Here is a 27,659-nt window from a genome sequence, read left to right as displayed (position 1 = left end):
TCAAAGCTTCATCCAGCTTGGCCTTGAGCATTTCCAGGGATGGGGCATCCACAGCTTCGCTGGACAATGTGTTCATGTACCTCACCACCCTCACAGTAAATATCTTCCTAATATCTAATCTAAACCTGCCCCCTTTCAGTTTAAAGCCATTCCCCCTTGTCTTACCCCTACATGGCCTTGTAACCTATTTTAGGGCAATGCTAAAGATTCCCCTAAAATGCTGAGTTTTAAGATGATGAGTTAATATTTCAACAATCAGGAACAACTATATTTAGTTATATCCACCACCTTTCTTCAGTCTCTGATACATGTGCTAAAACACTCTTTCCAACTTCTGAGTCATGTTCTGTTTATCTCAGAGAACACGAACTTACCTGATGAAGAGGAGAACTTCTCTTCAGATGAATTTGCACTGCTTATAAAAATACTTTGGTCTGAGCACTTAATTTCATCCAGAGTTTGTGAGGCACTGGACTTCCAGGAGTTTCAGAAAAGGAAGGATGATTTTGAAGTTAAAGCAGACAAATACTGCCTAGGAGAAGTGGATTTACCATCTCTGACACACAGCGTTTGTGTGACACTGGGCCAATTGCTCCAACTGAAGTACCCCAGGCAGCCATTCTACTTGCCTTACTTTTTTGGGCACTCAAATTCTCAGCTGTTGATTCAAAATAGCAAAATTTGTAACATTGCAAATTTGGCTAGTTTGCTCAGAACTGACTGTTTTCCCTCAGAAGCATTCTTAGGGAGGGATGGCTTTGGTTGCATAGATACAACCATCTCAAAAACACTGAGAAAAGAAGTCAAGATTTTCAAAATTAGTTTACACTTTTGACAGTTTTTATTTGAATGTCTGTTAAGGTGGCAAAATTATCAGTCCCTCCAGCTTTTTTCTGTCTGCATCCTGAGCTGACTTTAAGACTTTACTTCTCTGCAGATTTACCTCTGAGATTTTCACAGGCTTAGGTTCACCACCACCTGTTTAAATACAGCATCTGCTGGAAATATGTGGTAAGAGAGGAGAAATGTTTTCCACAAAAGAAACCCAAAGTGGTGTTGATTTTAACAGTGTGCAACACACCATAAAAGAAGGAAAGAACAACACTTTAGAACACAACCATCTAGAACAAGTATTACCAGAGCTTCATTCATAGCAGGACAAACTGGGCTTCAGATGAAGAAAGCAGAATAAGCAAAGTGTCTGCAATAAATGTTTTCCCAATTGGAGTGCTCAATGTGATTTGACTTACAGAGATTGAGTTGTGTGTTGGGAAAATTCCTGCACTGCTTTATAATTCACGCCAGAGAGCTGCTGATAAGAGACTGGCAATGCCCAGCAAACACACAGCTTCTCCCTGCTGTCTCATTGCCCTTGCAGGCAGGGCTGTGATAATTCACATTCCTGGCCCTGGAGGTGAGGAGAAACTTTCCAATCCCACCCCTCAGCAATCAAAGGCTATAGGACTGTCAGGTTGTGTAATCCTTCTCCTATCACTGAAAAGCAGACCCTCACATTCCTCCTGGTGATGTGCAACCTCTAGGATGCTTTCCTTCTGCTGATAGGAAGGGACATTAAAGAAAGGTGGGCTGTGGAGAGTTAGGGGGGAACACAGTGACATCTCCAATTCTGAGCATGCAGACACTGGCCGTAGTCCCACCACAGCTGGGAAGGCCCCTTTTGCTGCTCTAGTCAAGAAAATAATCTTGTTATGTGAAGTATGGGCAAAATTAAACTGTTCATAACTTCCATTTTAAAGGTTGAATATGAAAAAATTTCCCAGAGTTCCTCTATCTGTCATAAAGAAGGATACACAGACATGCCTGAAATCAGCTCCTGACTCCCAGGTGTAAGTGCATACCAAAGCTTTGTAGACTGTAAGTAACCCACTACATCCAGTGCTTAAAGATCTATAAAGTATTTAAAGTCAAACCTGAGCAAGAACAGTTATGCTCTTGTTTCTGAGGTGCTGGTGGATGCACACTGTATGAAATCCACTATTTCCCTCTTTAAAACAACCTTCCAGCCTCCACAACATTAAAGAATTAACAAACCACTACAGACAACCCCAGACACACTACCTTCCATTAGCTCTTCCCTGTGTGTAAAATATGATAATAGTACTACTTCAACTTAGAAGGCTGTACAAAGTTAAATTTATGAATGTTTTGAAGGAGTTATGAAACTACCACAGCAAAGTCATCATGGAAATTAATTAACATGCCTTCAAGGCAGGGTTTGAAGAATGACAGAGAATATGACATGAAAGATTCCACTTTACATGATGAAAATGAAGAGAAACATTGAAGAACTATACATTAATTAAAGACATCCTTGTACTGAATGAGGCAGGAGTCTTGTGGAAAAAACCACTCTGCAAAGGTAATTTAAAAACTGATTCATATCACATGCAACATATAATACTGTAGAGGAGGGCTTTGTCTTTGGAGCTTTCATGTTTTCTGTATAGTTTCCTTAAGATTTCTTGAAAATCTCTTTATTTTTTTCCCCCACTGCATGACTCCCAGTCTGAATGCTGTGAACCAACTATCAAAGGAAATTACAGTTGTAGAAGAGCACTTCTTTCTCCATGTGACATGCTGTGCTTATGGGCTCCACGACCACTTGAGAGCTAGCACTAGTGGAGCCCCTTGACGTAAGGTTAGCGTGGGAAACAGCTGAAATGAAAACATCATTTGACACTTTTTCGATTTGGCAGAGTTATAAACAATGAAAATTAAGTATTTCATTGATAAGGCAACATTAGGAATAATTATTACTGTATGCACCAGAAACCCTAAATCTGTGTAGCTAGACTTTTATTGAGGTGTGTGAACCCAAACATGAGAACACCACTTGAATGTGTAGATGGAAAGATTGTTGCCCAGCACCCCAACAGAATAATTGCCTCTTAGGAAATAGTGATTTAGTAGGAGACACATCAGGAATACCAGAGTAAGTGCTTTCCTCCTCCTTCTTATATTGACTATGGCCTTTCAGGTAAAGTTTATAAAGGTGATATAATTGCTTGGCAAAAAGAAGAAAACAAAAGGAATAAGAATGGGAAGTGGAAGGATTAAATATATCTTACATTTAAATTTTGTTAAATTGGCAGTGAAGATGAGTCAGTGCGGTGTTTGGCATCTAACACCAGTTCTGGCAACGTTTTGAGCAGGAGCTGCCCGAAAGCCACAAGCCCCGGGGCCGCGTGCGCTCCCGTAGCACTGCTGTGTCCCAACGTGGTCCAGAAACAGCAAAGCCAGTAAGGGGAAAGCAAAAGAAGAACTCAAGGTGTGTGCTAAAATTTTGGGGAGGGGAGTTCAACCACTAGTATGTGAGTGATGAGGAGGAACAAAGATTATGTTTATTTCTCCCCTTCTAAAACCGAGTACTAAGTGGTCCTGCTACTGCAGGGCCAGCCCGGCCTGAAGGGACCCCGTGGGGGGAACCGCGACCGCAGCTGGATGGGAAAGACACGCTTGTGCCTTTCCCCGGTGCCATCGATTCATCCGAGGCCACAAGTGGCTGCAAACAGCGCACGCAAACACCTTGATGGAAAAATCTGGGAAAACGGCAGGATCCGCCCGGAAAGCCGGAGGGCGCGTGTTGTTTGGCTCTCGGGGATAACCCGACTGAACGCGCCCGAGCACCAACGGGCCGCTCGGCCGTCCTTCTGTCGGAGCGCAGCCCCGCAGCCGGAACGCGGACCGCGGCTCTCGGGGCGCTGAGGGCGGGGCGAGGCCCCACCTGGGCACCGGGCCCGCCCCGCCGCGCCGGGCCCGGCCGCGTCCCGCCCCTCCCCTCCCCGCGCCGTCAGGTGCCGGGGCGGGCACTGCGCCTGTGCGGCGGCCGCGGGCGCAGCCAGCCCAGCCGGCCCCGGCGGGACGCGGCGGCGGCACCACCGGCCGGGGAAGATGGCGGAGCCGGGGGCTGCGCGCAGCCACCCGCGGGCCACAGGTAAGGGATGGGGCTGCGGCCCCGCGAGGTGCCGGGGGACGGCGGCTCCCCTGCCCACATCCCATGGCTTCCCCCGGCGCCGTCCCGTCCCGTCCCGTCCCGTCCCGTCCCGTCCCGTCCCGTCCCGTCCCGTCCCGTCCCGTCCCGTCCCGTCCCGTCCCGTCCCGTCCCTCGCCGCCTGGACCGGCGCTGCCCGAGCCCCGGGGAGGGGGCAGGTGGGGGTCGCTCCCTGGCAGGTGCCGCCGGCCCGGCCGCCATCTCGGAGGGATGGGGCGGCTGCTCCCGGCGGGAGCCGCGGCGGTGCCGGCGCCGGGCGGCCGCTCCCGAGGGGACACGGAGCGGGTCCCGCCCGCGGCTCCCGGCGAACCCCGTCCTTCCCCTTTGTGGTGCGGGAGGTGTTTGCCATGAGGTGGCTTTTGTGCCGCCGCGATTTCCCCGGCCGCCGGCGGCGCTGCCGGGGCGGGCGGGCGGCAGCTCGGCTGTGCCCCGAAGTGCGGAGCGGGGAGGCAGCGATTTGTAAACCTTGTTCTCGGCGGTGCCTGGGCCTGCCTGTGCCGGTGCTGCCCAGCCCGGGCAGCAAACTGGTTGAGCGGGTATCGAGCGTGAGCGCCGCACACAGAGCCCTTATATAGACACGGCTTCTGGTTAAGGTCCCTCCTCGCTGCTCAGCGAACGTAACTTTTAATTTCCGAGGGCGAAAAGGACGTGTGAGATGTGGTGGAGGTTGCTGCAGTGTATGGAGTAGCACCTGACATGGGATCAGGTCCCCCAGCACCATGAGATGTTGGGGCCAAGGCTGGTTGTCGTGACCTTGGCTCTTGGCTTCACATGTAGGTGTTAGGGTGGGTCTGGCTGCGGTGTCTTCACATGACTTCCCCTGGGCTCGAGTGTGAGGTGAGTGGTGATTAAGGTGTTATGTAGATGCTCATTACACTTTTACCTTAATTATCTGGTATAGAGCCTCTGCTTTGTGGATGGTAAACCATCTAAACCTGATGCATAAGAGGGAATTAATTTCCCCGTTTGTCCTAAGCCACTGTAGTGACTAAAAGTAGCTTTACAATTGCTTTGGGAGATAAAGAAGGATTACTGTCCCAAATTTATGGAGTGGGAATCTGAGACTTTGACTTCTCTGAGGTAACACAGTGTGAGGAGCCACGGAAGGCGTTGGGAACACCTGCGTTTGCTGCTCCTCACCCTTCTCCATGTGCTTAGCAGTTGTGGCTTCTGCTGTAAGGCTGTTGCTGTTGAGCAGTCAGGCACTTCTAGGGCTTGGGTTTCCATTTTTAAGTGTTTCACACGGAAGACAGGAGAAAATTAATGCTTAGAAATCATATTTGTGAGGGTTTTTTTCACCTCTTTTCTAAAGTATGAGGAATTCTTCCCAATATTCACTTGCACTCTTCCCAGATATTTGTCTTTCTGTGTCTTTCTAGTTTATCCTTTCTAACTTCAGAGGCAAGTGTTGTGAAAAAACTTCACTCCTTATATTGACCAGTACATCACCTATTTTTCACCCTGTATGAGATTGGGAATCCACAGAAAAGGCAGCAGGTGCTATAATTAAATGGGCCATGTGTTGTAGAGCATGGACAGGCACAGACAGATGTAATCACTTGTGGCCAAGCATTGGCATTTGAACACTAATGCCCAAGCAAGGCAGCATAGAGTGATCTTGGCCAAATTTGTTATGTTATTTGAATTGTCTGCTAGAAGATAATATATGATGTGGAATAAAAGATTGTGTATGCGTGTTGTGTGTTACAGACAGCAGAGTGGATGGGATTTGGATCTGCTGCAGCAGAGAATGAGGCTCTCTTTTGTGGGTCTTCTCAATTTTGTAACAAACACAACAGCTACTAACACGAGTCATTAATACAGATGTGGAAATGATGCTCTCTTGATTCACGTGTTTGTACATATGTCTTGGTCCTGGAGTCCTCATAGGGATAGGAAGAATCTTACCTCCATGTTCCAAAGTAAAATGCTCCTTCCCACGGTGTTGTCCCCCAAAAGGGGGACTGCCCCAACAACAGGCAGTGACTGTAACCACTGTTCCCCTTCCTGAACTTTGTACTTCTCTGGCAGCATCTGTGTTTTGATCTGTAGGATCCTCCAGTGCTGAGGGAATTGCTAGAATGGCAGTGCAAATGAGGCTCTTAAGACTGTCTGCCCAGACCAAACTGTAATAAACAAGCCTGCAATAAGGAATTTTTTTGCATCTCTTGGCTACTAGGGGAGAGAATATTGTTAAATTGTTTATAATGCTGCAAACAAGGAGCAAATAATATTTGCAGAGCTCAATTATATCCCTTTGCCAAAAATCAAAGGCATGAGGCAAACAATAGCCTGAGAAGACACTGTAGGAATCATTTTGTCAGGGAGAGTGTTAGGTGACCAAAATGTAGCCATTATTGCTGCTGCTGTCTATAGTAAAGGTAGTGACTAAAGAGCATTTGAAGGACAAATGGCTCAGTATTGAATCTCTCGTCTTCCTTTTTACTGCCCAGTGAGATTTGCTTAATGTATGTGCTGAGAGATTGAAATATTGGACACTTTGGTTTTCAGAGTAAAATGTGTTTGTTGGTCGGCTGCTTTTTTTCCTTATAGAAAACATGATCATGCCTAAAAGAATTTAAGAGGAAAAAATCATATGTTGTGCCATCTTAGACTGTATATCACTAAACCAGTTTGTGTGAAAGGAATTCATGTGTGGATTCCTTTAAAAATACTGTGTGGGTTCTTGATCTTAGTGCTTTTCCAAGTGATTTCTTATAGGCCAAAATGACTTAAACAACATATAGTTACACTCTTCTTTTTGTACTGTACTGTTTTCTCTCATATATGGGCACTCAAGGTTGTTTATCCCCAAGGTTAATTCATGTACTGCTTTTCATGTGATGTTACCATTTGCATGTATTTGCTTTAGTTCAGGGCAGTTTAATACCCTACATCCTCTCAAGGTTACTATTTCGGTATTTAAAGTATTGTAACATTGTCAGGCTTTGTCCTTTAAAAAAAAAAAAAGTCAAATCTCTTTCCAAAAAAGTTTGTTAAACTGCAGTGAAGAAAAATGCCTTTGAATCCCAGGAGTAAAAGGAAGGTATATCACTTGCAATGCACAGGTTAGGAAAGTGAAGCCTCTGAAAACTTTAGTGTTTATAAGACACCGTTTTATAGTGTCACATACCTCCATCTGCTTTGGTGGCTGGTGTAGCAGTGGAAAGGCATCAGGAATGCTTTTTTTTTTATATTAAGTAATTATTTCTAGACATGCTAATTGAAGAAGCATGTGCATATTTAATGTAAATGAAACTATATGTCCTGTGTGATGATATTGTATGAAGATTTATGTAGTAAGGCTTTTTTTAATCTCATGAATAAATAAAACACAATTATAACTTTCTTGGTTATCAGTCATTCAATGTATGTGGAGCAAAACTGACAGTGGAAATTCTTTAAAAATCTTATGTCTGTCATTCACTTGCAAATGCATTCTAAGGCTACAGAATAGAGCAAGGCTTTAAATTCCGTTCAATTCTGGACTACTCAGGTGACTGGGGAAAAAAAAAAACTTACTTCCTTCTTGTGTGTTTCACCTTTGCAAGAACGTACCAGTATCAGAATTACTGAGTAGCTTGTTTGGCTCTTCTCTTTTAGTTGTCTTGACTACTCCTCATGAAATCAGGTTTTTGCACCAGCTCTCTGATAGGGCATTGCAGCTTTCAGCCCTTTGTTTGTGACTTACTTAAGATGTTGAGCAGATCCTAGAAGCAGTAACCCCCAGTTTAAATTCTATATCCATTTATGTAGTGCTTTTTTGGTTTTTTTTTAAGATATTGTTTTATGGAATTTTTATAAGTAACTGGACTGTACAGATTGGACAGAGATGAAGCTGATCAGGAAGCTAATGCAAATTTTGGAAATACTAACTGCATTTAGTTACTTGTATTACACACTCAGATTTAACTTTCTTGTGGACATCTACTGGTTGAGAGGGAAAATCTGGATGATATGCTTAAATAGTGGAAGGAATAGTAATGCTCAGCCAAGGTTACCGGAGTAATTGAATGCAAAGGTCAGTACTGTAACAGGGTTTTTTTAATCTGCCTGTCTTAGGACATTTCACGTAATTTCTGAGTTATTTTCTGCAATTGACTCATGTTTGGTATTTTCATCACAACTTGATATATTACTGGTGTATTTTCTATGCCTGGAACTAGTGCATGTAGGAACATGGTATGTATCAGTTTTCCCAATATACTTGTGTTCAGGCAGCTTACCCAGTGAAAAAAGTGACTTGAAATCTTGGGTAGTCACATTGCCCTGGACTGACTTTAGATAGGCTATTTAGAAATACCTTTCACTGTGTCTTATCTCCTCAATGATTAATGATGGTGATGTGTCGCTGTGTAAAGATAAGAGATAAGTGGGTTTTACAAAGTGGAAATCTAACTATTAAAATGGGGGAAAAACCATCCAAGATTATTGTTATATTGTTTAAAAGACTGTAATGCATCTGACAGACTTTGTACATAATACACTTTTGTTTTTCTTCATTTGTATCATGAAGCTGTCAAGATCCTACACCCCTAGTGCTCTCTGTGGGTCTGAATATTGTAAGAATCTTAGTAAAGTACTTCTTGTTGCAGTTTAATAGGAATCAAAATGTTTCATATGGAGTTACTTATGGTTTTGAGTTGTTTTCTGTGTATGTACATACATAAAGCATGTACATTTCAGGCTTTCTACAGTTGTAATGAACTAATATATTCAAATGCTTGTTGGTCACTTCCTTAGTTTTCTTAATTTTTGTCTTGTAACTCTTAAATGCATAATCCACAGTAGTTACATGTTCCCTTAACTATTTAATATCTATGTCCTCTGTGATTTGAAGTTTTGTGAAGTATTGTGCTTCTTTTCATTTAATGTATTATTTGTGTGCGTGTCATCTCTGTTTGCCAAATGCCATATCAAACTGTTCTGCCCTAAATTCTGGGATGTTAATTTCACTTTTGCACTTGAATACCTGAAGGTTTTTGCTATTTCTTTCACGTGTTTGTGTCTGTTTTCCTTTGATCAAGGGGAATCTGATTATTCTTGTGATATTGAGGTGCTGCAGACAAACGTCTACTTTGCTGAGATTGATAAAGCATTTCTGTGATCTTTGCATAAACTTCAGTCACGCAGCAGGTAGATGCCTGTTTGATTTTTTAGCAGCTTTTCAGTGAGAAGGTCCAAAGCAGTGATGAATAGAAGAGGTATTCCTGATGTTGTGCAGGGTTTGCACAGTTGTGTTGTGGTATCTGTTTGCTTTAAACTGTTTTTCTCTGTGTGCCAAAGTTTGTTTTTTCACTGTGTTTTCATGTTACTTTTCTTGGCATAAAGATACCAGTAGCAAACTTCTTGTATTAATGTTTCATTTTGTTAAATTCATTCCTTTACAATATGTAAAATGCAACTTTCAGTGTTCCAGTGTTACACGTATGTGCTTTTTGATTGGACCAGTTGGAAAAACAACGTTGAACTCAATTTCTTATAATGATTCAACAGAAGAGATTGTTTCCTGTGCATCATATAATATTTAACTTTTTGAGCCCTGTTTTTCCTTATAAGAGTAAATACATGTTTGGTGCAGTGTTGGACATTCAAATCCTTTTTTCTGGTTCGTGAAAAATCTGGAAACTCTCATTTGTATGTATTTTGAGTACAGAAATAGATGAAACTGTCCAAGCTTTCTAAGTCAACCCCTTCAGTAGTAATTACATCTGTTGTTTTGTAAAATCATTCCAGTGGGCTTGCATTTGCCTTCCAAGAGGACCAGTCCCTGGAATATGTATTAACTTGGTGTGATGTGATAAGCATTTTAGTCTGGGGTGTCTTCTGCATTGGTACTTTGTGCCAGAGCCAGCTGCCTTGTTGGTCTTGTGCATGGTAATACATCTGCTTGCACAAAAAGGAAAGTGGATTTTATGCCCCATAACCTTATCATCTTCACAGGTGTATTGTGCATTCAACCAGTCTAGAAGAAAGTATATCTAGTTTTCTTTGTTGGATAGTTTCTCTGAGATACTCCTTTTTCCTAGTAGCAATCTCAATAAATAAAACGAGTGAGAATTTATCACTTCTACCTAAGATTTTGATAGGATGGGAATGAGCGTGTTAGATAAAAACACATGATACCATGTATCAATTTATGGATGCCACTGTAAAAGCATCTCAAAAAATCTTCAAGAAAATAGTAGTAACACTACTACAGTTAGTAGATCTTTGTCTGTTTTGATGCCAGGTGCTGGAGGTTGCATTGTAGTTTTGTTTCACTTAGGAAGATCTGGAAGTATGCCTTGCCCAGTTCAATGCATATGAATTATCAAATTACTTGTCTCGTGCCAAGCAGAAGCCATCAAGGCTCTGCTTTATTTCAGAAAAATGCTCATTCAAATATTTATAGTTTGAAATTAATTTTGGTCGTGGGTGTGGTGGAATACTGAAATTCTTCATGTGGTTAAAAGAGAAAGATACAAACTTTCCGAAGGTGCTGCGGCATGCCTGGGTTTGTAACCACAGCAGGAGTGCTGAAAGGGTCCGGGCAGAGCTCTGCTGCCTTCTCACTTAAGCAATAGATCAAGTGAGAGCTGGAAGAATACTCTAGTTTGAATAAACTAGCCTTGATTGTTGAGTTGGAATAAACTTTCAATATACAATTATATTGGGAGTAAAATAAACTTATTTTTCAAAAAACTCTGGTCATGTGAAACAAAAATATTTTTTTATGCTTCTAAGTTCACTGCATGAAAAATCACCCAAGAAAGGCCTTTCCTTTTGTCCCAGAAAGGAAAATGGGACAATACTGTAGTGTTTATCCACACATCATTACTGTGACTTTTACATATTTTAAATTAAGGGATTTAGTTTCCCTTCCCTTGGGAGGGTGGTATCAACAAATGGGAGTCCCTTTCCTGTTGCTGGTGACTTGCCTGCATCTTGCCAGTTTTCATTCCCTTGTTTGTGTTGAATGTGGCATCTGTGTGTGTGTACAGACTTGCTCAGTGTCAGGGGAAAGAGACCTCAGGGAGTGGACTGGAATGTGCTGTTGGGGCTCTTAAAATGTTGACAACCAGTGAGATATTATGGCTCCCAAAATAAATGATGGATGAGGTAGTTGTCCTTTCCCTCTTCTGAAGGGAAGGGAGAGAGTAGAGCTTTACTTTCATGCTTAGTTTCTTGACTTTTGATACCGTGCATCAGCCACAGGGCATATTTTTCGCATATGCTTAATGGTCTATTAATAGATGTAAGTATTTCCATTATATTTCCTGGGTTCAGTGGTGCTAAGTGCTGTGGTTACGAGTAAACAGGGCACTTTTCAATAGTCAGAGGAAGTGGTTTAATGGTGCAGTGAAATAAGAGCGTGACCTTCCGTTGGCACAAACAAGTTTTTGATGAGGTTCTGGATGTGAATGCAGTGTTGCGGGGTTGTGGGCCAGGATGTGTTTTGTGGCTTGTTGAGGCCAGGTTATGGCACTGAATGAAAATGTTTGAGTGCTGCATAGGGAAGAAATTGTTTTGAGATAGTATTATGGAGAAAGGTTGGTGGTTTTTTATGGCATAATCAAGTGACAGAACTGAAAGAAAATTTGAAACAGAAATAACTGCACAGATTGAGGCATTTACAGATGATGGGAATAGCTTGGTTTTCATAATAATTTTTATATTCTAAGGGCAGTTTTGATCTCTCTCCTGCCTTGCAGTATGTCTTCTCTGTTTTGGGCTGGGCATTTTTTTTTGCCTCTGAGGTTTTGTAATCTCTCCTCTTATAACAGAGGTACTGCCTTTATGCAATCTTCCTTTAAGTCTCACACAGCCAAAGGATGTAATAAAAGAGTAAGTAGCCTATCTTTGAATTTTAATATATTTAATCTGTGATGAAGTTGTCCAAGTCACATGTGAATGGAACTGAAAGTTACACAGTACAAGCACATCCACTTTCAGATCCAATTTTTGTCATGACTGGTCTGTTTGAAGTGCTGAAGATGAACTGAATACTATAAAGGAAGCCTTCCTGCAACCAGGGTTCCTTGTAATGAGTGCTCCCTAAAGCATAGTGACAAGCTTACAGGCCATGTAGCAACCGAAAAGGTGTTTAAAATAGCACAATGATGCTCCTGGAAGATCACTAAATTCTCTGTTGATGAAAACCCCTGCACTTCATAGAGCTTCTGGTGCCTACTTGCTGATAATGGTGCATCTGTGCGATTGAGTAAATGATAACCTACTAGGAAAACTCTTAAGATTTTAGAAGTTGGCTTTTTTTTTTTCTCTCTAATGGAGTTTTCTTCCTTCCCTATTCTCATCCACTCACTCCTGCCTAAAAGGTCATAAGGCTGGCCACATTAGTGAGAGAAAGTGTCTCTCTCACTGCTGTTCTCCCCAGTGCCTAGAAAAAGTCATTAAGGGTAGGATGTAAGATCACAGCAAGCATACAGTATGCTTCCTAGAGTAACACAGATTGTGGTTACAGAACTTAGAGATGTATCCAGAAGATATATCTTGGCTATTTCTTCCATGTGTACATATTCCCATGATCTAGCCTGCTTCTTGCTCCAATTTCACAATTACTCAATACAGTAATTCTTGCTCTTGGTGCCCCAGCAGAGCTCACTCCACTCCATTCAGCCTAGGGAGTAGAGGGAGAGAAAAGCTTGATGGACGAGACTGGGCCCATCAGATGGGCTCCAGCAGGAATTGACCTCTCACCAGCCCACCTGCCTCCTGCAGTGGGAGCCCAGGGGGCTGAAGTAGCTCTGAAAATTTTCTTGTGGCAGCTGCAGGGGAGGCAAAGAGACCATGAATAGGAAAAAGGTGGAAAGGAAAAGAAAATGCATTCCATGCAATTTAACCTCTGCTTCAGGCATTACTATTCAGAAACAGAGAATCACCATATCAAAGAGCTCTTTGAAAATCAAAGGTAACAAAAACAAATAGGTTAAGGAATGTTTTCCTAGTCTTCACAGAAGCTCTTGATTAACGGTGTTGCAGTGTGATATACTTTCTTATGTTATAGACTTGGAAAAGTAGAGGGGCAAAAGTCCTCAAGATGGTTTTCTGATGGCTATTCTGCACTGAAATGAATCCAGATATCTCCTAGTCATGCACGCATCTTGAGAAATTCTGGTCAAAACTTTCATAGTATAAGGTAGTACTTGGAAGATGTAATTTTCATATTCTGACCTTCAGTCCCAAGGGCTGAGAACTGTTGGATCTGATTCTATGAGCAATGTTTCAAGCTGATTTTATTATACAGTCTTTCATAAATTTGTACAACTGAAAAGTCCCAAGAAAGAAAACTCTTAAAGGAATATGGAAAACTGCTCAGCAGCTAAAAGCTAGCTTTAATTCCAACATTTTAGATTTGAAAGCATTCAGCCACCCCTATCTGTCTCCAGCTGTGTAATCTAGTCCTTTGCTTTGTGCCTTGCCAGAATAAACCAAATTTGTTCTTCTTGGGTGTCATTTGGTAAAAAAATGTAGTGTCACCATTGTCTGACAGATGCCAAGTGCTGTTATTAGGGAACAGTGAAATAAATATACATATTTTTTTGTAGGTAGAGTGACGTTCTTTGAGTATACAGTTTGGGGTCCTTGGGAATTTTCTGTGTAGCGGTTTATACAAACTGGTAAGAATTGATGGTGTCAGGTTTGTAGAGGAAAAGATTTTCAGTGTGCATCATCTAACACTGCTTTGAGAAGGTGGAACAGGATTTGGCTCCTGGTTCTGGATTTAATGAAGCATGTTACATTGTAGTAATCTGCCCCTGAGTCTTCAAATGTTTCATCAGGCACAAGAATCTCTTCATCTTCTGCTGCTAGCTGTCTCCTTTTAATTCAGAAATGTCCACTGCATCAATTAAAAAGTACTAAAAGCAAAGACAAAAATATTTCTTTCTTGCCAGTTAGATGGTCCTCTTGCCTATGCACAGAAGCCATACCAAAATGTTTGCTTGCTTGTTTGGGATAACTTAATTTCAAATCGCATTTGTATTCTCAGGTAAGAAGTTCGGATGCTGATCTACTGAAAAATAAGTGGAATTTTTTTTGTAAGTTTTGTTTTGGTTTTTGTTTATAGCATTAACCCTCATTGAGGTAGAGGAGGTGGGTATTGTTGGTTGTTTGTGATGATACACTGTAATTTTCTTTGTCCCATTGCCTGTTAGTCCAGATGAATCTATTTTTCCTTCTACTGTCAGCTGAGGCTTAGAGAGCAGCCTTCTTGAGTGTGTGTAGACTTGCACTTCCTTCTTCCCGACTTTCTTCTTACATGCACAGGACAGGATGTGGCTTTTGCTGCATCTCCGACTCCTCGTCTCCTTTCCCAAAATGTTAACTGGTTTCTATTACTTCAGCCAACTCAACCTACTCATCTCTTTCCTCTTTTCCCTTGCTATGGGTTGGCAGGTTTTTCAATCCCTGGCTCTGTATCTTTTAATTTGTATCTACATGTGAAACAAAATTCTGGAAGAGCGTAGGATTCCTGTGTAAGGGCTGACTTTCAGCTGGAGTGGTTGGTGATCTGGGGCCCCACATTCAGCAGAGCTACTTTCTGTTGCCACTATCAAACAAAAGCCTTTCCCTGTACAGGTGTATCCTGAACTTTGTTCTGCCCACAGTTAGTCTGTGTCAAATCAGCCCTGGAAGGAGCTCCACAGTCAGCTGCCTTTGCTGAGAATCCTATGGTGAATATATCTTTCCAGTGAGGCAAGGTTTGGTGACCGATAACCTCTGCTTATTAGACCAACCAATTACAGTCCAAACAAGGAAGGTTCCTTGCCCATTGGTCTGAAGAAGGAGCAGCTTTGTTCATGATACGTGGAAGTGGAGAGCAGAAAACAGGAAAAGTGGTATAAGCCTTGCGGTTCTTGAGGCAGCAGCTGATTCCTGATTTAACAGACACGTGGGATGTTGTGGCCCAGCCTTTTATACTGGGATACAGCACCTGTGATCTTTTACTCTACTGTAGCTGTGCTGCAGGGCAACTACTGCTCAGGGTGGTTCTATTCAACTCAGTTCAGGTTCTAGAGAAGCACTAGCCAAGAGGGTGGGAATGAAAGTTCAGATGTTTAATTTGCTTTGAAAAGTATTCTAGTGTGGTTCTTGGCTTTGTGGGGTGAATATTTGCTATTATGTTTCAAGAACTGACTAGGTGAAGTTAAGACACATCTCTTGGGGGTTAGAACAATGTGTGGAACCCATTGATGTATTTTGGTCTTTCTGTGCTTACATCCAAAACTACTTTCACCTAATGAAGCAACCCTGGTGAGTCATTTTATTAACTAAAGTTGTAATGGTGGAGTTCCAGATTAGCAAAGGATAACAAACCTGGAGTAAAAAAGAAATAAATTTTGAAAATCCAACCCAAACGTATCTTTCATGTCATTGTTTTGGATGTGTACTTCGTGATTTTAAAAAGTAACTAAACCAAGAGAGAATTGCTGACATGTATCATCATTGTATGTAGTTTTCAGAGGCCTTGTAAATGCTGCAGCTAGCAATCTTTTGAATGTACTCCTGCAATAATTGCTGAATATTAATCAATTTCTAAGTCTAGTAAGTGCATTTTAGGAGGCAGAAAACCCTCTTTTTTCATGTACTGCTGTTAATTTGTTCCTAGGTTTTTCACCTAGGTTTGCACTGTAGAGCAAAGATAAATGACACTACTGGTTCGCTTCCATGGCAAAACATGATGCAGTCTCCACTTTCCTTGTTTGAGACCTTCCTTTGTCAAGGAAAAATGTCAGATGAAAGCTTGCTGGAAGAAGTAAAAATGTCAGCCATAACACTTAGCAAGCTTGAATTTTTTGTTCTTGATAGGGTGGGATTTATCGCACCAGGCTGTGGGCACATCTGGAGCTAAACGAGCAGGCAAGCATGTTGCTGTGACTCTTTTTGCAGGGACTCTGCTGTTATAGGCTTCTGCCATTTCTTTAGTAGAAAGGAATTTGATAGTGTCAAGTGTATTGTATCACTAAAGCAGTGGTAGCTTTGCTGTTTTTCTCTAAGATTTTTCTGGACGATGCCCGAGTTGGGAGAGAGTAAGAGATCCTGCTGCCACCTACAGCAAAAGCATTTACCAGATCTGTTCTGAACACATACATGCTGTCCTTCAGTGTTTCAGGATTTAAGTTACTAAGAGAGTTAGGGATATGCAGCAGTTATCTGAAAAAGCACCTTTTCTCTTACTTACCTGAGCTGTGGTTCTCACTGGGAGCCAGAACTGGAACCTACTGTCAGAGCCTTACATGCCCAAGGGCAGATTTTTTTTAGCAAATTTGAGGGGAAGGGAATTTATGAGGCCAAGTACAACTGCTTAGTTTCAGATTTAAGAGCTTTCAAAGTAATTATAAAAATTTTCTTGTTATTTAGCTTTGTTTTATTCGACTTGACAAAAAATTCAGTGCAATATAAATGGGGGAGGGGAATCAGGTCATGTTTTGTGTGTTATGTAAAATATCCTTAAATTTTTTTGCCTTTGGAAATAGGATATATTTTAAACTCCTATACAGATTGCCTGCTAAGTATAGAGAACTATCAGCTCTTAACACTTTGCTTGTAGTATGAGGGTGTGTGCTTTTTAAAATGGCTGGCAGAACAAATTGCAGACAGGAGGAGTGAGGGGTTTTTTGTGTACAGCACAGACGTCTAGGAGATGGAAAGTTAAACTTCAGAACAGTAAACTATTGAGAAAGGTGGAGATTTCCCTTATTATTTTCACGTCTCATCTTTTAAAATATAGTGAGATGAAAAGTATTGTAGTTTCATTTGACTGACAGAATGAGAGTAGTAGTCAAATGTGTTTCGGGAGAGGAGGTTTTTAAACTGTGTCCTCATACATGTGTGTGGAGGCGGGGGTGCACTACAGAGCAGTGTATGTTGGCAGGGATAGTATGAACAGCCCACTTTATTTTAGGAAGAGTTGGAAGGAGTAGGTGTGAAACTACATTTTTTTGAGAAGCTGCAGAAGGAATGTAAAGCTGAAGGTAGCTGTCTCCCTTGGAGTCCTGAATGCTTAGGGAAGGTGATAGTAAGGAAAGGAACAACCTCAACACAGGCAAATATTGTGCTTGATTTTAGGGAGGAGAGGAGGTATGGGGTGTCTACAGTTCAAAGCTGAGACATTGAGCATCCCTATGTCTTGTGGATGGACCTTGTGTTGGTGTATAAGCAACTGTGAGGCAGCATGGGGTTAACCTCAACTTGTTGCAATTAAGGAAAGCTTTCAGTTTCAAAAACTTCTCTGTTTGAAATAAGTCATGAAAATTTTAGTGATCTGATTTTTATGCCTCTCTTAATACTACTGTAGCCTAAGTTGTAAATGATGACCGACATGAACCACAGTTGAGGTAGCATGCCTAGGATTGACAGCTGTGATGTCAGTAGTAAGGAAAGAGTCCATTTTTTCATTTTTTTCTGCTTCAGATATACTTGGGTAAGTTCTGGCAAGTTATTCAGTGATTTCTCTGTGCAGCTGCCTGTTCTCTGAAGAACATTGTCAATGAGGAGAAAATGGTAGGAAGCTCACACTGATGTCTTGTATGGGAACTACAGAAACGGGATTATTTAGTGCTATTTACATGTAGTATGTTCCTTTGGTAGCCGATGCTACCAAGACATGGCTGTGGTTACGTATATGTTATCAATAATGAGCAATTGGTATTGTTTTCCTTTATCCTTCTTATGAGGCATTGATACTTTTTTTTCTCCAATGTTGAGTACTCTGCTGTAAAAAATCTTTATTAGCTGAAGTCACTAACTCGTGACATTTGTTCTGATGTTTCCCTTTCTACTTAGTTTACTTACAGAGGTTTGAGTTTTGCGAGGAATACACTTTTGCTAGTCAGTGACTGTGACTTGATCTCCTAGAAGGGCATAGAGCTCTTTAATCATTTGAGTTTTAAAAGGAAAAAAAAAGGTGTGGGGGAGGGAGAGGACGAAAGACATTGGAAAGCAGGTGGGTATGTTGTTTTGTTTTTAGAAATGCTGACTTAAAAGCAAGAATGAAGCTCATCATTTTAGTGTTGAAACCCTGAAAAACTGTGGGGAATAAATAATAAGACACTTAAGCTAAAATTGAGCATACCCATGCTTAATAAAGAATTTACACACATTAATTAAACAATAAACAGGGTCCATACACATTCTTATTCTGTGAAGAAATGTCATTAGGAGAGCATAACTCATCAATTTTCATCATAGTCCTGTTACATATTTATTTATAAATGTAAAAACGTAAGGGGTTTGAGTATTGATTTTTTTCTTTCCTTTAGTCAAATCTCTCCTTTTGTGAAAGAATCTTTTAAAAGGAGCATCCTGCTTCTGTTAGATGATCCTGGAAAAGAAAATCGATGTATGAGGTTGCATACTGGAACATCTACTAGATATGCATTGACTTAGTAATCTTTAATCCTGCGTGTAAACAGAAAGAAAAATGCTGTTCAGTAAGACTGTTTTTTTCTTACTGTTTGTTATTTTTCATCTTCTGGTAATAGATTTAACTTTAGAAGTTTTTATGTGCATATATATATATCTATCTATACACACACACAAGAGTTGCTCTGAAGCGTCCTGTATGTATTTGTACTTAGAATTCTTCTTCACAGAGTGGCAGGAAAGCAAATGGTGTGCATCCCTGTGGTTCAGTGGGATTTATTGTCATGATGGGAAAAAGAATAATGGGATTAAGATTAAATAAAGGTCAAGAATTTTATGTTGGCATTACTGCAGTGCTGTTGTTTCCTAGTGACCTTTTGCAAGCATTGCTCTTGCTGTGCTTTCATTAAAGTATGAAAACTCTGAACTCTCTTTGGGTTTGTTTCTTATCTCTGAGGTTAACAGGGCATGAGTGCTGTCTATTTCATGCTGCTCTGAGCATTCAACTTGAGCAAGTGCTGAACCTGGAAGTGTATATTGGAAGGCTGGTACTATTACTGTATTAATTGGTTGAAATTCTGCTAAACAGTACATGCTAATGAACATTTACACAGGTTTGTCACAGGTGAAGAAGATACTGTCAAGTGCAGATTTGTCAGCGTTACATCAGGAACTGGTTCACTTCATCTATTTTGGGAATTCTGCTTAAATGTTTCAGTTCTGATGAAATTGGTTTTGAGGCTGTTTTATCTCTTTAGCAGTCCAAGGAGATAATTATGAAATACAGTACCCAATATTTCAGTCCTTTGCTAAGATGCTTTAGCTGGTTTCTTCCATTCTTCTCAGTCCTGCTGTTCTGTCCTTTCATTCCCTTGAGGTCTGTTCCTCTGACAATGTAGAAGTGCTGCCTTCACTCAGGAACCCAAAGGCTGATTGGTGCTGTGTAGAGTAATATGTAATGGAATTGAAAAATATGAACTTTAGATAGTCTAATTGTTAGAACCCCTGATTTTAGAGTGTGCTCTTTTAGAAGAGATCCTTAGCTGAAAGCTCATGATTAAGTGTCCCTTCCCTGAAGAGATCTATGTTCAGCTGCTTAATGTTCTTCATTTGTCATCAATAAAAATGTTGAGTTTTGAGATTCCCCTGCCAAAAAGGAAAGGTTAAATAAAAACTTCCTCCTTTGCTATTACATGTGCAGTGTCATTTTCCAGCTGTTAATAGCAGGCAAATGAAAACAGTTGGTATTTTGAAAATACCTGAAGAAAATCCTGCCATTCCCTGTATGTGCCCTAATGCCTCACCGGCGGGAGAGCGCACAAAATGCATCACTGTGCACAATTAGGTTCTCTGCAGGAATTCATCTGACATCTGTCTACCGTGGTTGTCTTAGGCTCCCTTTGAGTAGAGTGGAATAGGCACTTCTAAATTCCTCCCTCAGGAGGAAGTGACAGGATTGAGAAGTACCCTGCTCTCTGTAAAGTGAGTGAGAGGGAAGCTGAGAGCTGCTGCCTCTCGAGGTGAGTGTCTGTTTACTCGGGCAGCTGAAGTTAGACTGAATCTCACCCTTCCTGGTACACTGGAGGTGCTGTAGCTGTCCTAATGTAGTGCTCTGTAACTGAGAAGACAATTTGTGAGCTGCTGTCCACTTCATGATATGCTGACAGCTATAGGAGTTGCTTCACTCTCCACGCTGCTCGGGCTCTTAGGATGCTCAAGAGGCACAGAGCTGGTTATGGCCCCTCTGTACACTGTTGGAGCTGCTGCCTGTGTGCCAGGAGGCAGGAAGCTGGGTGCTGTTTACAAGTCGGGTTTACCATTTTTGTTGCGAAGGTTAAGTGCCAGTCTGCTCTGACATTTTCCCCTCTGTAGCAGTGTGTTGCTATTGGTTAGCAGTTCATGGAGCCACTGCTCAGTCATGGCCTTTCTCAGAAACCTTTCACTGACTCACACAGATGTAGTCAGTGGGACTTTTCCAGTGGCAGCAGTTTGTTCTGAGCTGCTGTCTTCCTTGGTACACCTATGGCCTTCCCTGGTGTGTGACTTGAAATGCCCCATCTAGGCAAGGGGAAGCTGCTTCTGATCTGTGTGACTTGTATGATGGTCAGGATGTGGCCAGGAGGCTGTTGGTGCAGTACCGCTAAGTTGGTTGTCGGTAATAATTTCATTCAAACCACTTATCACTTCATTTAAGTCTCTTCTTCATTTAAGAAGGCAGGCAAATTTCATAGGATGCTCTATTTCAATTAGAGATAGGTTGATGTGTTGTGAAAATATTTGTCATGCTCTTGCTTCTCTGGCTCTGAAAGCTTATTTTAATCATCAAAAGAATTACTGTTCTATATATACTGTATATCACTATAACTTTTGACCACTGAGGTTACAAGTGCCACTTAAGCAAACACTATCTGTGGTGTTTTAGCTTATTGCAATATAGTAATTAGAAATGTGGGATAGAGGTTATGAGAATTGCAAATCCCTGTTTTAGAAAAGTCTGTGTAAGGTAAACTCATATATATATATGGATTCCTTTGTAGCCTGTCAATTCAGCAAAGCATTTGAGACAAGGTTTGAAAACACTTTAAAAAAATACCGAAAATTATCAAGCTTCAGGCTTTTTATTTGAGTTTTGTTTTGATTATACAAGCTGTTGATCCATGTAGGGTATTTTTATTGCTAAATTGAGGATAGTCATGAAGACTAAGACTTAACATACTGTTGTCTTGGTTTGAAAGACAGGGGTCTGCTAAGGAAGGCAGGAGCCCCCCTTGGAATGGCTGATGCAAGCCCCCTTCCCTCCAAGTTATTATAATTTTGAAATCAAGGGGCTTTTAGGCAAAGATGTGGGAAATAGGAATAACAGTTCTTTGCTATTATATATCTATATGTGTATAACCAGTCAAACAAGCAGCAATAACCATGGCAGTAACAGCGAACAATCACAAACCCAGTCCCAGCCTTCTCGGCTGTCGGGCCCTTTCCCCTCGGGTGCAGTTCCGCTCGCAGCCGGCAGGGGCGCTGGCGGCTCCCGGTGAGCAGGGCAGGTGCGATGGTTCCCCCGCGGCTGCAGGGGGCGCTCCGGGGCGAGCTCGGGGAGCACGCGGCACCGGTGCCCTGGGATCCCGGGAAGGGATGGAACAAAGGCTTCCCAAACCCCTGGGCAGCCGATCCCGGTGTCCGGCCGGAGCCTCGGGAACAGCAGGCTGGAACGGCAGGGACGAGCACAAATCCCGGGTGGCAGATGAGATGTATCCAAATGGGGAACCCCCCGGAGGTCTGGGCAGGCAGGGTGAGCACGGCTACAGCGCAGCGAAGGCGCGAAGCAGCGGCGGGGCAGGGCGGCCACAGCCCGGCTCCCAGCGGGGCAGGGAAGGCGGGCTTGGGATCCCGGGGCTTCTCTGGCAGAAGGAAAAGCGGCCGAAGAAAGCAGCCTCCCTCTCTGTCCGAATGCCGGAGACCGACTGCCCCACACACTCAAGTGAAACAAAGTAGCCAGCTCTTCTGTTTTTCTTAAGTACCCAGCCATTTGTTCCCTTAGCAACATGTATGGGGGAAATTCCTTTAACAGAAAAAAAGCCCCCCAGGAGAGCTCCTAAAACCTCAACAACTGTATTAATTCTGTTTATTGGACCTTGATATTGGGTACATGTTTTGCTTATTATGTGCTTCCTGGTGAATGTAAGAATACGTTCCAGATACAACTAGAAGGCCACAGACTTAGCAGGCTGTGTAGCCCCCTGCTTTGGAGATGAAGCCATTACTGATGCTCCAAAACTCTGAACAAATGAAACCTCTTTTTCTGCATCATTTGCTAAATACAGGTAGTATTTAATCTTTGACCAGTTTTCCTGCCAGAGCTGCCTTATGTAATTTTTAATGCCTTATTACTATTATAACTGTAATCACTGGGGGACAGGGACTGCTTTTTATCTTGTGCTTCTAATGCACAGTACAACTCTGAGCCAAATATTAATAACTTTGTGCATTTTCTTCCTACGATAGAAAAGAATATTTTTTTTCTCCAGAAGAAAAAACAAAATCTATCAAAATAATATTTTGTTTGAATTCTTAAAACATGGTTAAACAGCAGAGTAAAGGAGTATATTGAAAATAAAGGAACAAGTGGGAAATATATCCAAACTAGACCATGGAAGAGAGCATAATCTCTGGAAAGTTAAATTTTAAAATTGCAAGACAAATATTTTTGAGGAGCAAACTGGCAAAGGCATAAAAAGAACAGTGAACATGTCACCCTTCATACAGACCCCGCCAGACTTTGTGGTTGCTAAATGGTCCACGTGTGAAAGAACAGTCAAGAAACATAAGGCTGTATCGCTGAAACTTAGTTACTTGCTTTAGTGTTCTGTGTGGAGGAGCTTTAGGGTGCTTCTTATCCAAGTCTTTCTTAAAATGGAATATACTTTAATCTATTGCTTCAAATATATTTGATGCTAGAGGAAATTAGCCTTAATACAAAGGTTTAAAAACTCTAGAGAACTGAAGAATGAAAAATGAATGTTTTCAAGCAGAAAACGAAGTAGGTGAAATATGATACACTGGGAAGAGCCTATGAGCTTTCTGTAAGGTAATATATTTTGTACAATTGGGCTTCTCACAAGAGGTCCACAAATAGGCAAGGTGGAGTGAGGCAGAAGGAGTATGCTTCGCTTGTTCAAAAGATGTTTGTAGACACCTTCATCAAAGACACTAAACATCTTGAAAGCTCTTTAGTATCTGGTGATTTCATGATTGATGTGAAAAAATGTGTGAATACTGTGATGGGGTTTCCTGTTGATAGGGTTTTAAGAATAGTCATGTAAAGTGTAGTCACTGAAGTTTTTTAGAAAAATGAATACCAAGTGACCGAGCAGTAAATGGCAGATAAATTCCAGTGTACATTGGTACAGGTGTACGTCAGGAGTAATGCCTGTGGGACACAGTATATAAACAATGAGGTATTTTGAATTACCTAGTAACACTGGGGAGGGTGGTCTTGGAGGAGGGCCAGTTGGTGGAGGATGGGCCAAACAGTGGGGGTGACAGTGTATCAAATGGGGGGATTACAGCCTTCCCTGCAGAAAGTCCCTAAGCTTGTGAGGGTGGGTTTGGCTGGGATTCCTGCCTGTGCCTCGTGCCTGTGTCTTCATGAGAAGGGAAGTTGCCTGTAGCTGGGAAGAGTCTTTTGTTCTGAGTGGTATTAATGATCTTTCAGAAGCTGGTTTTCTGTGGAGGTTTTCTATGCAATACATGTGAGTGAAACTTTTTTTAAAACCAGTAATTAAGGGTTTGTGATAGAAGTATTTCCTAAATATATTATTTATTTTTAGAGAGAAACTCTATTGGTGATGTTAGAATTATTGATGATAATTTTAAATAATTTAAAAAACATGATCTCTCTACAAAATTTGGCGTATGTGAAAAGATTGACTATTAAAAATGCCTTTAGCCATTGTTTGCACTGTGAAGTCTCAAATATATTTGAAAGGTAACTTTCTGCAGAATATATGCAACAAGGAAAACTTTGTCAAGCCTGTCTCTTGTAAAATCTACAGGTTTACTCTGTATTTTGTGTTTTTTTTCTTGTGCAGATTAGGCATCCAATTCCATAAATATGTGACCATAGCGTAGACTTGCAGAGATTTTCAATTATCTGGTATAGCTAGGAGTAATTTTGAGAATGAAAATTTAATTATATAGAGAGCGTTCTCTTTTCTTTCTTATTCAGTATTTTCTGTTTTAATCAGATATAAACGTAATCCTCCATACCAAAATGAATTCTTTCTTATTGGTTTACATTCAAAGGGACTTTATAAGTTGTCCTTTAAAATCCTAGGGTGGTTTTAATCAAGATTAAACAACTTTCTTTTTTCCAGAAGCCAGAACTTTTTTTTTGTTTTTTGAAGATTATGATGGTGTTACTATTAGTAGTTTGTCACAAAACATCTGCAGTAATGCTGTTTCTGGAACATACATTGTCTGTTGCTTCTGAGTAGAAAAGCTTGTGATTTGTCCTATAGATAATCAGATTATCTTGTAATGTGTAGTGGTATAAAGTCAAGTCAGACTTCTTCGGTCCTGTTTTTGCTTTAGGAAGTTCTTCGGTCCTGTTTTTGCTTTAGGAAGTTCTTCGGTCCTGTTTTGCTTTTTTTTTTTTTTTTACTGTGTTGATGTTTCAAATAAGGAAAATGGTGTTTCTGATGGAGTTAAAATATCATGGCTTTTACTGTAAGTGGGCCAGTTTTTAATGAAGTTCCAAGGTAAGTGGAGCTAGTGTATTGAACACCATCCAATATTTCCATTTTTCATCCTTGATTTCCCGCCCCCCGACCCGCCACCGATTTCCTGCATATAAATTTGCACACATGACCTAATATACTTTTTCTCCCTCTGTCTCTCACCTTCAGGAATGCAATCGCAGTATTGTATTTGCTTGTTTTTCATCCTTGTCAAAATGTCCACATCTTTATCTCCTCTCTGTACTGTTATGTATGTCCTAGTTGTCCAGAACTGGTCTCTGCAAAGGAAAGCAATCCATGCATGTCACTTCTGTGCTTGGCTCTATTGGTTTCAAGTTCAAATCAAGAGCATTGCTTGGCTCTACTGCAAATCTACGTGTTCTCTTTAAATTTTGAACTGTGTTTGATGAAGCAGTATCTTACTGAAATCCTATTCTTACATGTCCGTTAGATGGATATCTTGTTTTTTCCTTCAAATATCCCTATAGCGTACAGAAGTTAGCTTCTCATTCTTGCATCAATTGGACAGGATTGGAACACTGTGTAAAATGCTGGCATCTCTGACTGCATTTTTGCTTGTTTTGTGAATGCCTGTTCAGTCAAGACAAGGAAAAAGGGAGATCCCTTCCCTACTTTGCCACATCCCAGGCAACAGCTTTTGGCACCCTGCTGGTGGTGTGTCCCATTTGTCTCCCTGTGCAGCCCTGAGACAGCCTTCTGCCTAGCCCTGGTTCCTTGAGCTTGGCTGTTATGCCTGTTTTGACTACCCTTAGCCTAAAGCTGTACAGTCTGCTCTAAGTTTGGCTCATTTCATGATGATGCAGACTATTTCTTGAGCTTTTCTTCTTTGACCAACAGAAGAATTACTGTTAACAACGTGCAAAAGTACAGTGATATCAAAGAACTGAAGTTTTGACTCTTGAAAAGGGGCACAGTGCTCTGAACCCCTCTAGGCCTCTGGGATGTGCACATTAAGGGAATTTTCACTGGATTACTGTAAAAGATTGACTGGCTTTGTAAAGTATTTTGAACTAGGGCTTGAGTGACTGCAGTGTATACAAACTAGAATTTTAAGAGCAGGTATTAATTCCTCTTATAATACCCTAAATTTGTCTTCCCATATACACTATTTGCTTCTGTTTTTCTTTTTAAAAGCTTTTTTTGCCTCTGGAGGCTTTCAAAGTGATGCTCTTTCTTCCCTAGGTTCCATATGCCAAAATAGTTAGCTTGGTCTGGATTTCTTTGTGTGCACATGATGGAGGATGCAGCTGCATGCTTTATTAATGTGCTCCTCAGTGTTCTCAAACAAGTAAGATAAATAAGTAAAATAAAATGGTCTCAGTTACTCCAAGTAAAAGCCCTTCCTCCTTGCCCTGTAGAGCCATCTGTGTCCTGGATTTTGATTTACACAATGATGTTCTTAAGCAAAGACCAGGGCAGTGATTGTCCCCCTGTACTTGGCACTGTTGAGGCTGCACCTCAAGTCCTGTGTCCATTTCCGGACCCCTCACTACAACAAAGACATTGAGGGGCTGGAGCATGTCCAGGGAAGGGCAACACAACTGGGGAAGGGTCTGGAGAGTAAGTCAGTGAGGAGCAGCTGCATCTCTTTAGCCTGGAGGAAAGGGAGCTCAGGGGAGACCTTACCACTCTCTGAAACTACCTGAAAGGACGTGTAGCCAGGTGGGGGTCAGACTTGCAGGCAACCAGTGACAGGAGTAGAGGAAATGGCTTCAAGTTGTCAAGGGAGGTTCAGGTTAGCTATTAGGAAGAATTTCCTCACTGAAAGGGTTGTCAGACGTTGGAACAGGCTCCCTTGTGAAGTAGTGGAGTCATCACCTCTGGATGGGTTCAAGAAATGACTGCTTTAGTTAACGGGGTAGTGTTCAGTCAAAGACTGGACTCAATGATCTTGGAGTTTTTTCCAACCTGAACAATTTTATGATTCAATGAAAAGGGTATACATTTGAGTGTATGGATAAAGTTGAAATAGTGCAACAGATTTAACAGTATGAAAGAAATTAGTTTTCATACATACACATAGCATTGTGTTTAAGTGTATGATTAAATAAATTCAAGCATTAGACAAAATCACAGATCAGGCACATCAGGTTGTGTGGATTAGGTATAAACTTCCCTGATTTAGGCAGGTCAACACTCACCTCTTAGCTTTAAAGACCTATGATGTCACCTCCCTCTCATGGGTCAGACAGTTGCCTGCTCCACCTCTAACCTGCCAAACCACTCCAAGGCAAAGGTGATGGTGCAGAAGTGCTGTGGGGTTGGGTGTGCTGCTCGGGGTGTCTTTTACTTTCCTTGCACTAGCAGTGCACAGGGTGGCCCTCCTATACCTCTCTGCCTTGCCCAGTGAGTGAACAGTCCAGTCAGTGTGCAGTCGTTCACCTTTCCAGGGCAGGCAGGAAGGTGAGGGATCTGCTTTGCCTTTGTGCAAACGTAAAACAGAAATCCCCAAACAGGATCTGCTGCTTGTCGGCTTGGGCTGTTTTGGTTAGGCATACTCTGGACTGCATGTACCTACACACACACACAATTTAGTAATTCTGTTCCCAAGGCGAAATATTTCTACTTGAAGCTATTTTGGTACAGTGAGTAGGATGAAAATTTTCTTACGAAGCCTTAAAAAGTAGTCAGAAAACAACCTAGTATTTTCAAATACCACACTTGAGTGTGTGACAGACTTGCTGGGTGAGTAATCTACATGAGTTATCTACAGAATACTCATCACCATGGCATTGGAATACTAAATCATGCGTGGTGTAGATTCATAGACTCTGTAGGGACTCTGATGGTCTGTTCTTTGTTTCTCGGGTGCCCAGCAGCCCTGCAGTGTAGCTGCACATTGCTAGGACGTTATATGGAGTAGGTAATTCTTCCAAGTACATTTCAGAGGGGCAGCCTGAACATGAGCCTTGCTGCAGCAGTGTGGAGGTATTTCTAGCTGTCACAGGCAGCAAGCCAGTCCTCTTGAGACACGGTCTTGCATGTGGCCACTAATGGATTTCTGCACCTGCACAGAGCCTTCC

At 41.7% G+C, this 27,659-nt stretch overlaps 1 protein-coding gene across 2 annotated transcripts in view; it reads left to right on the top strand.

Moving 5' to 3' along the window:
- Positions 1 to 3,853: 3,853 nt before the first annotated feature.
- The window catches only part of MAP7D2 (MAP7 domain containing 2), an 82,245-nt gene continuing 58,439 nt past the window's right edge, over positions 3,854 to 27,659 (top strand). The window contains exon 1 of one of the 2 annotated variants that reach the window (XM_039551307.1): positions 3,854 to 3,955. In XM_039551307.1, the coding sequence (XP_039407241.1) occupies positions 3,913 to 3,955 (43 nt within the window). In that variant the 5' untranslated portion in view covers positions 3,854 to 3,912. Of the gene's footprint in view, positions 3,956 to 24,608; positions 24,637 to 27,659 lie in introns of those variants that run through there. The other variant, XM_019282968.1, reaches the window with a different exon arrangement.

Source organism: Corvus cornix, chromosome 1 (assembly GCF_000738735.6).
Source record: "Corvus cornix cornix isolate S_Up_H32 chromosome 1, ASM73873v5, whole genome shotgun sequence".
Classification (NCBI taxonomy): domain Eukaryota; kingdom Metazoa; phylum Chordata; class Aves; order Passeriformes; family Corvidae; genus Corvus; species Corvus cornix.
The sequence above is the reverse complement of the archived record's forward strand: the minus strand, read 5'-3'. Positions and strand labels throughout refer to the sequence as shown.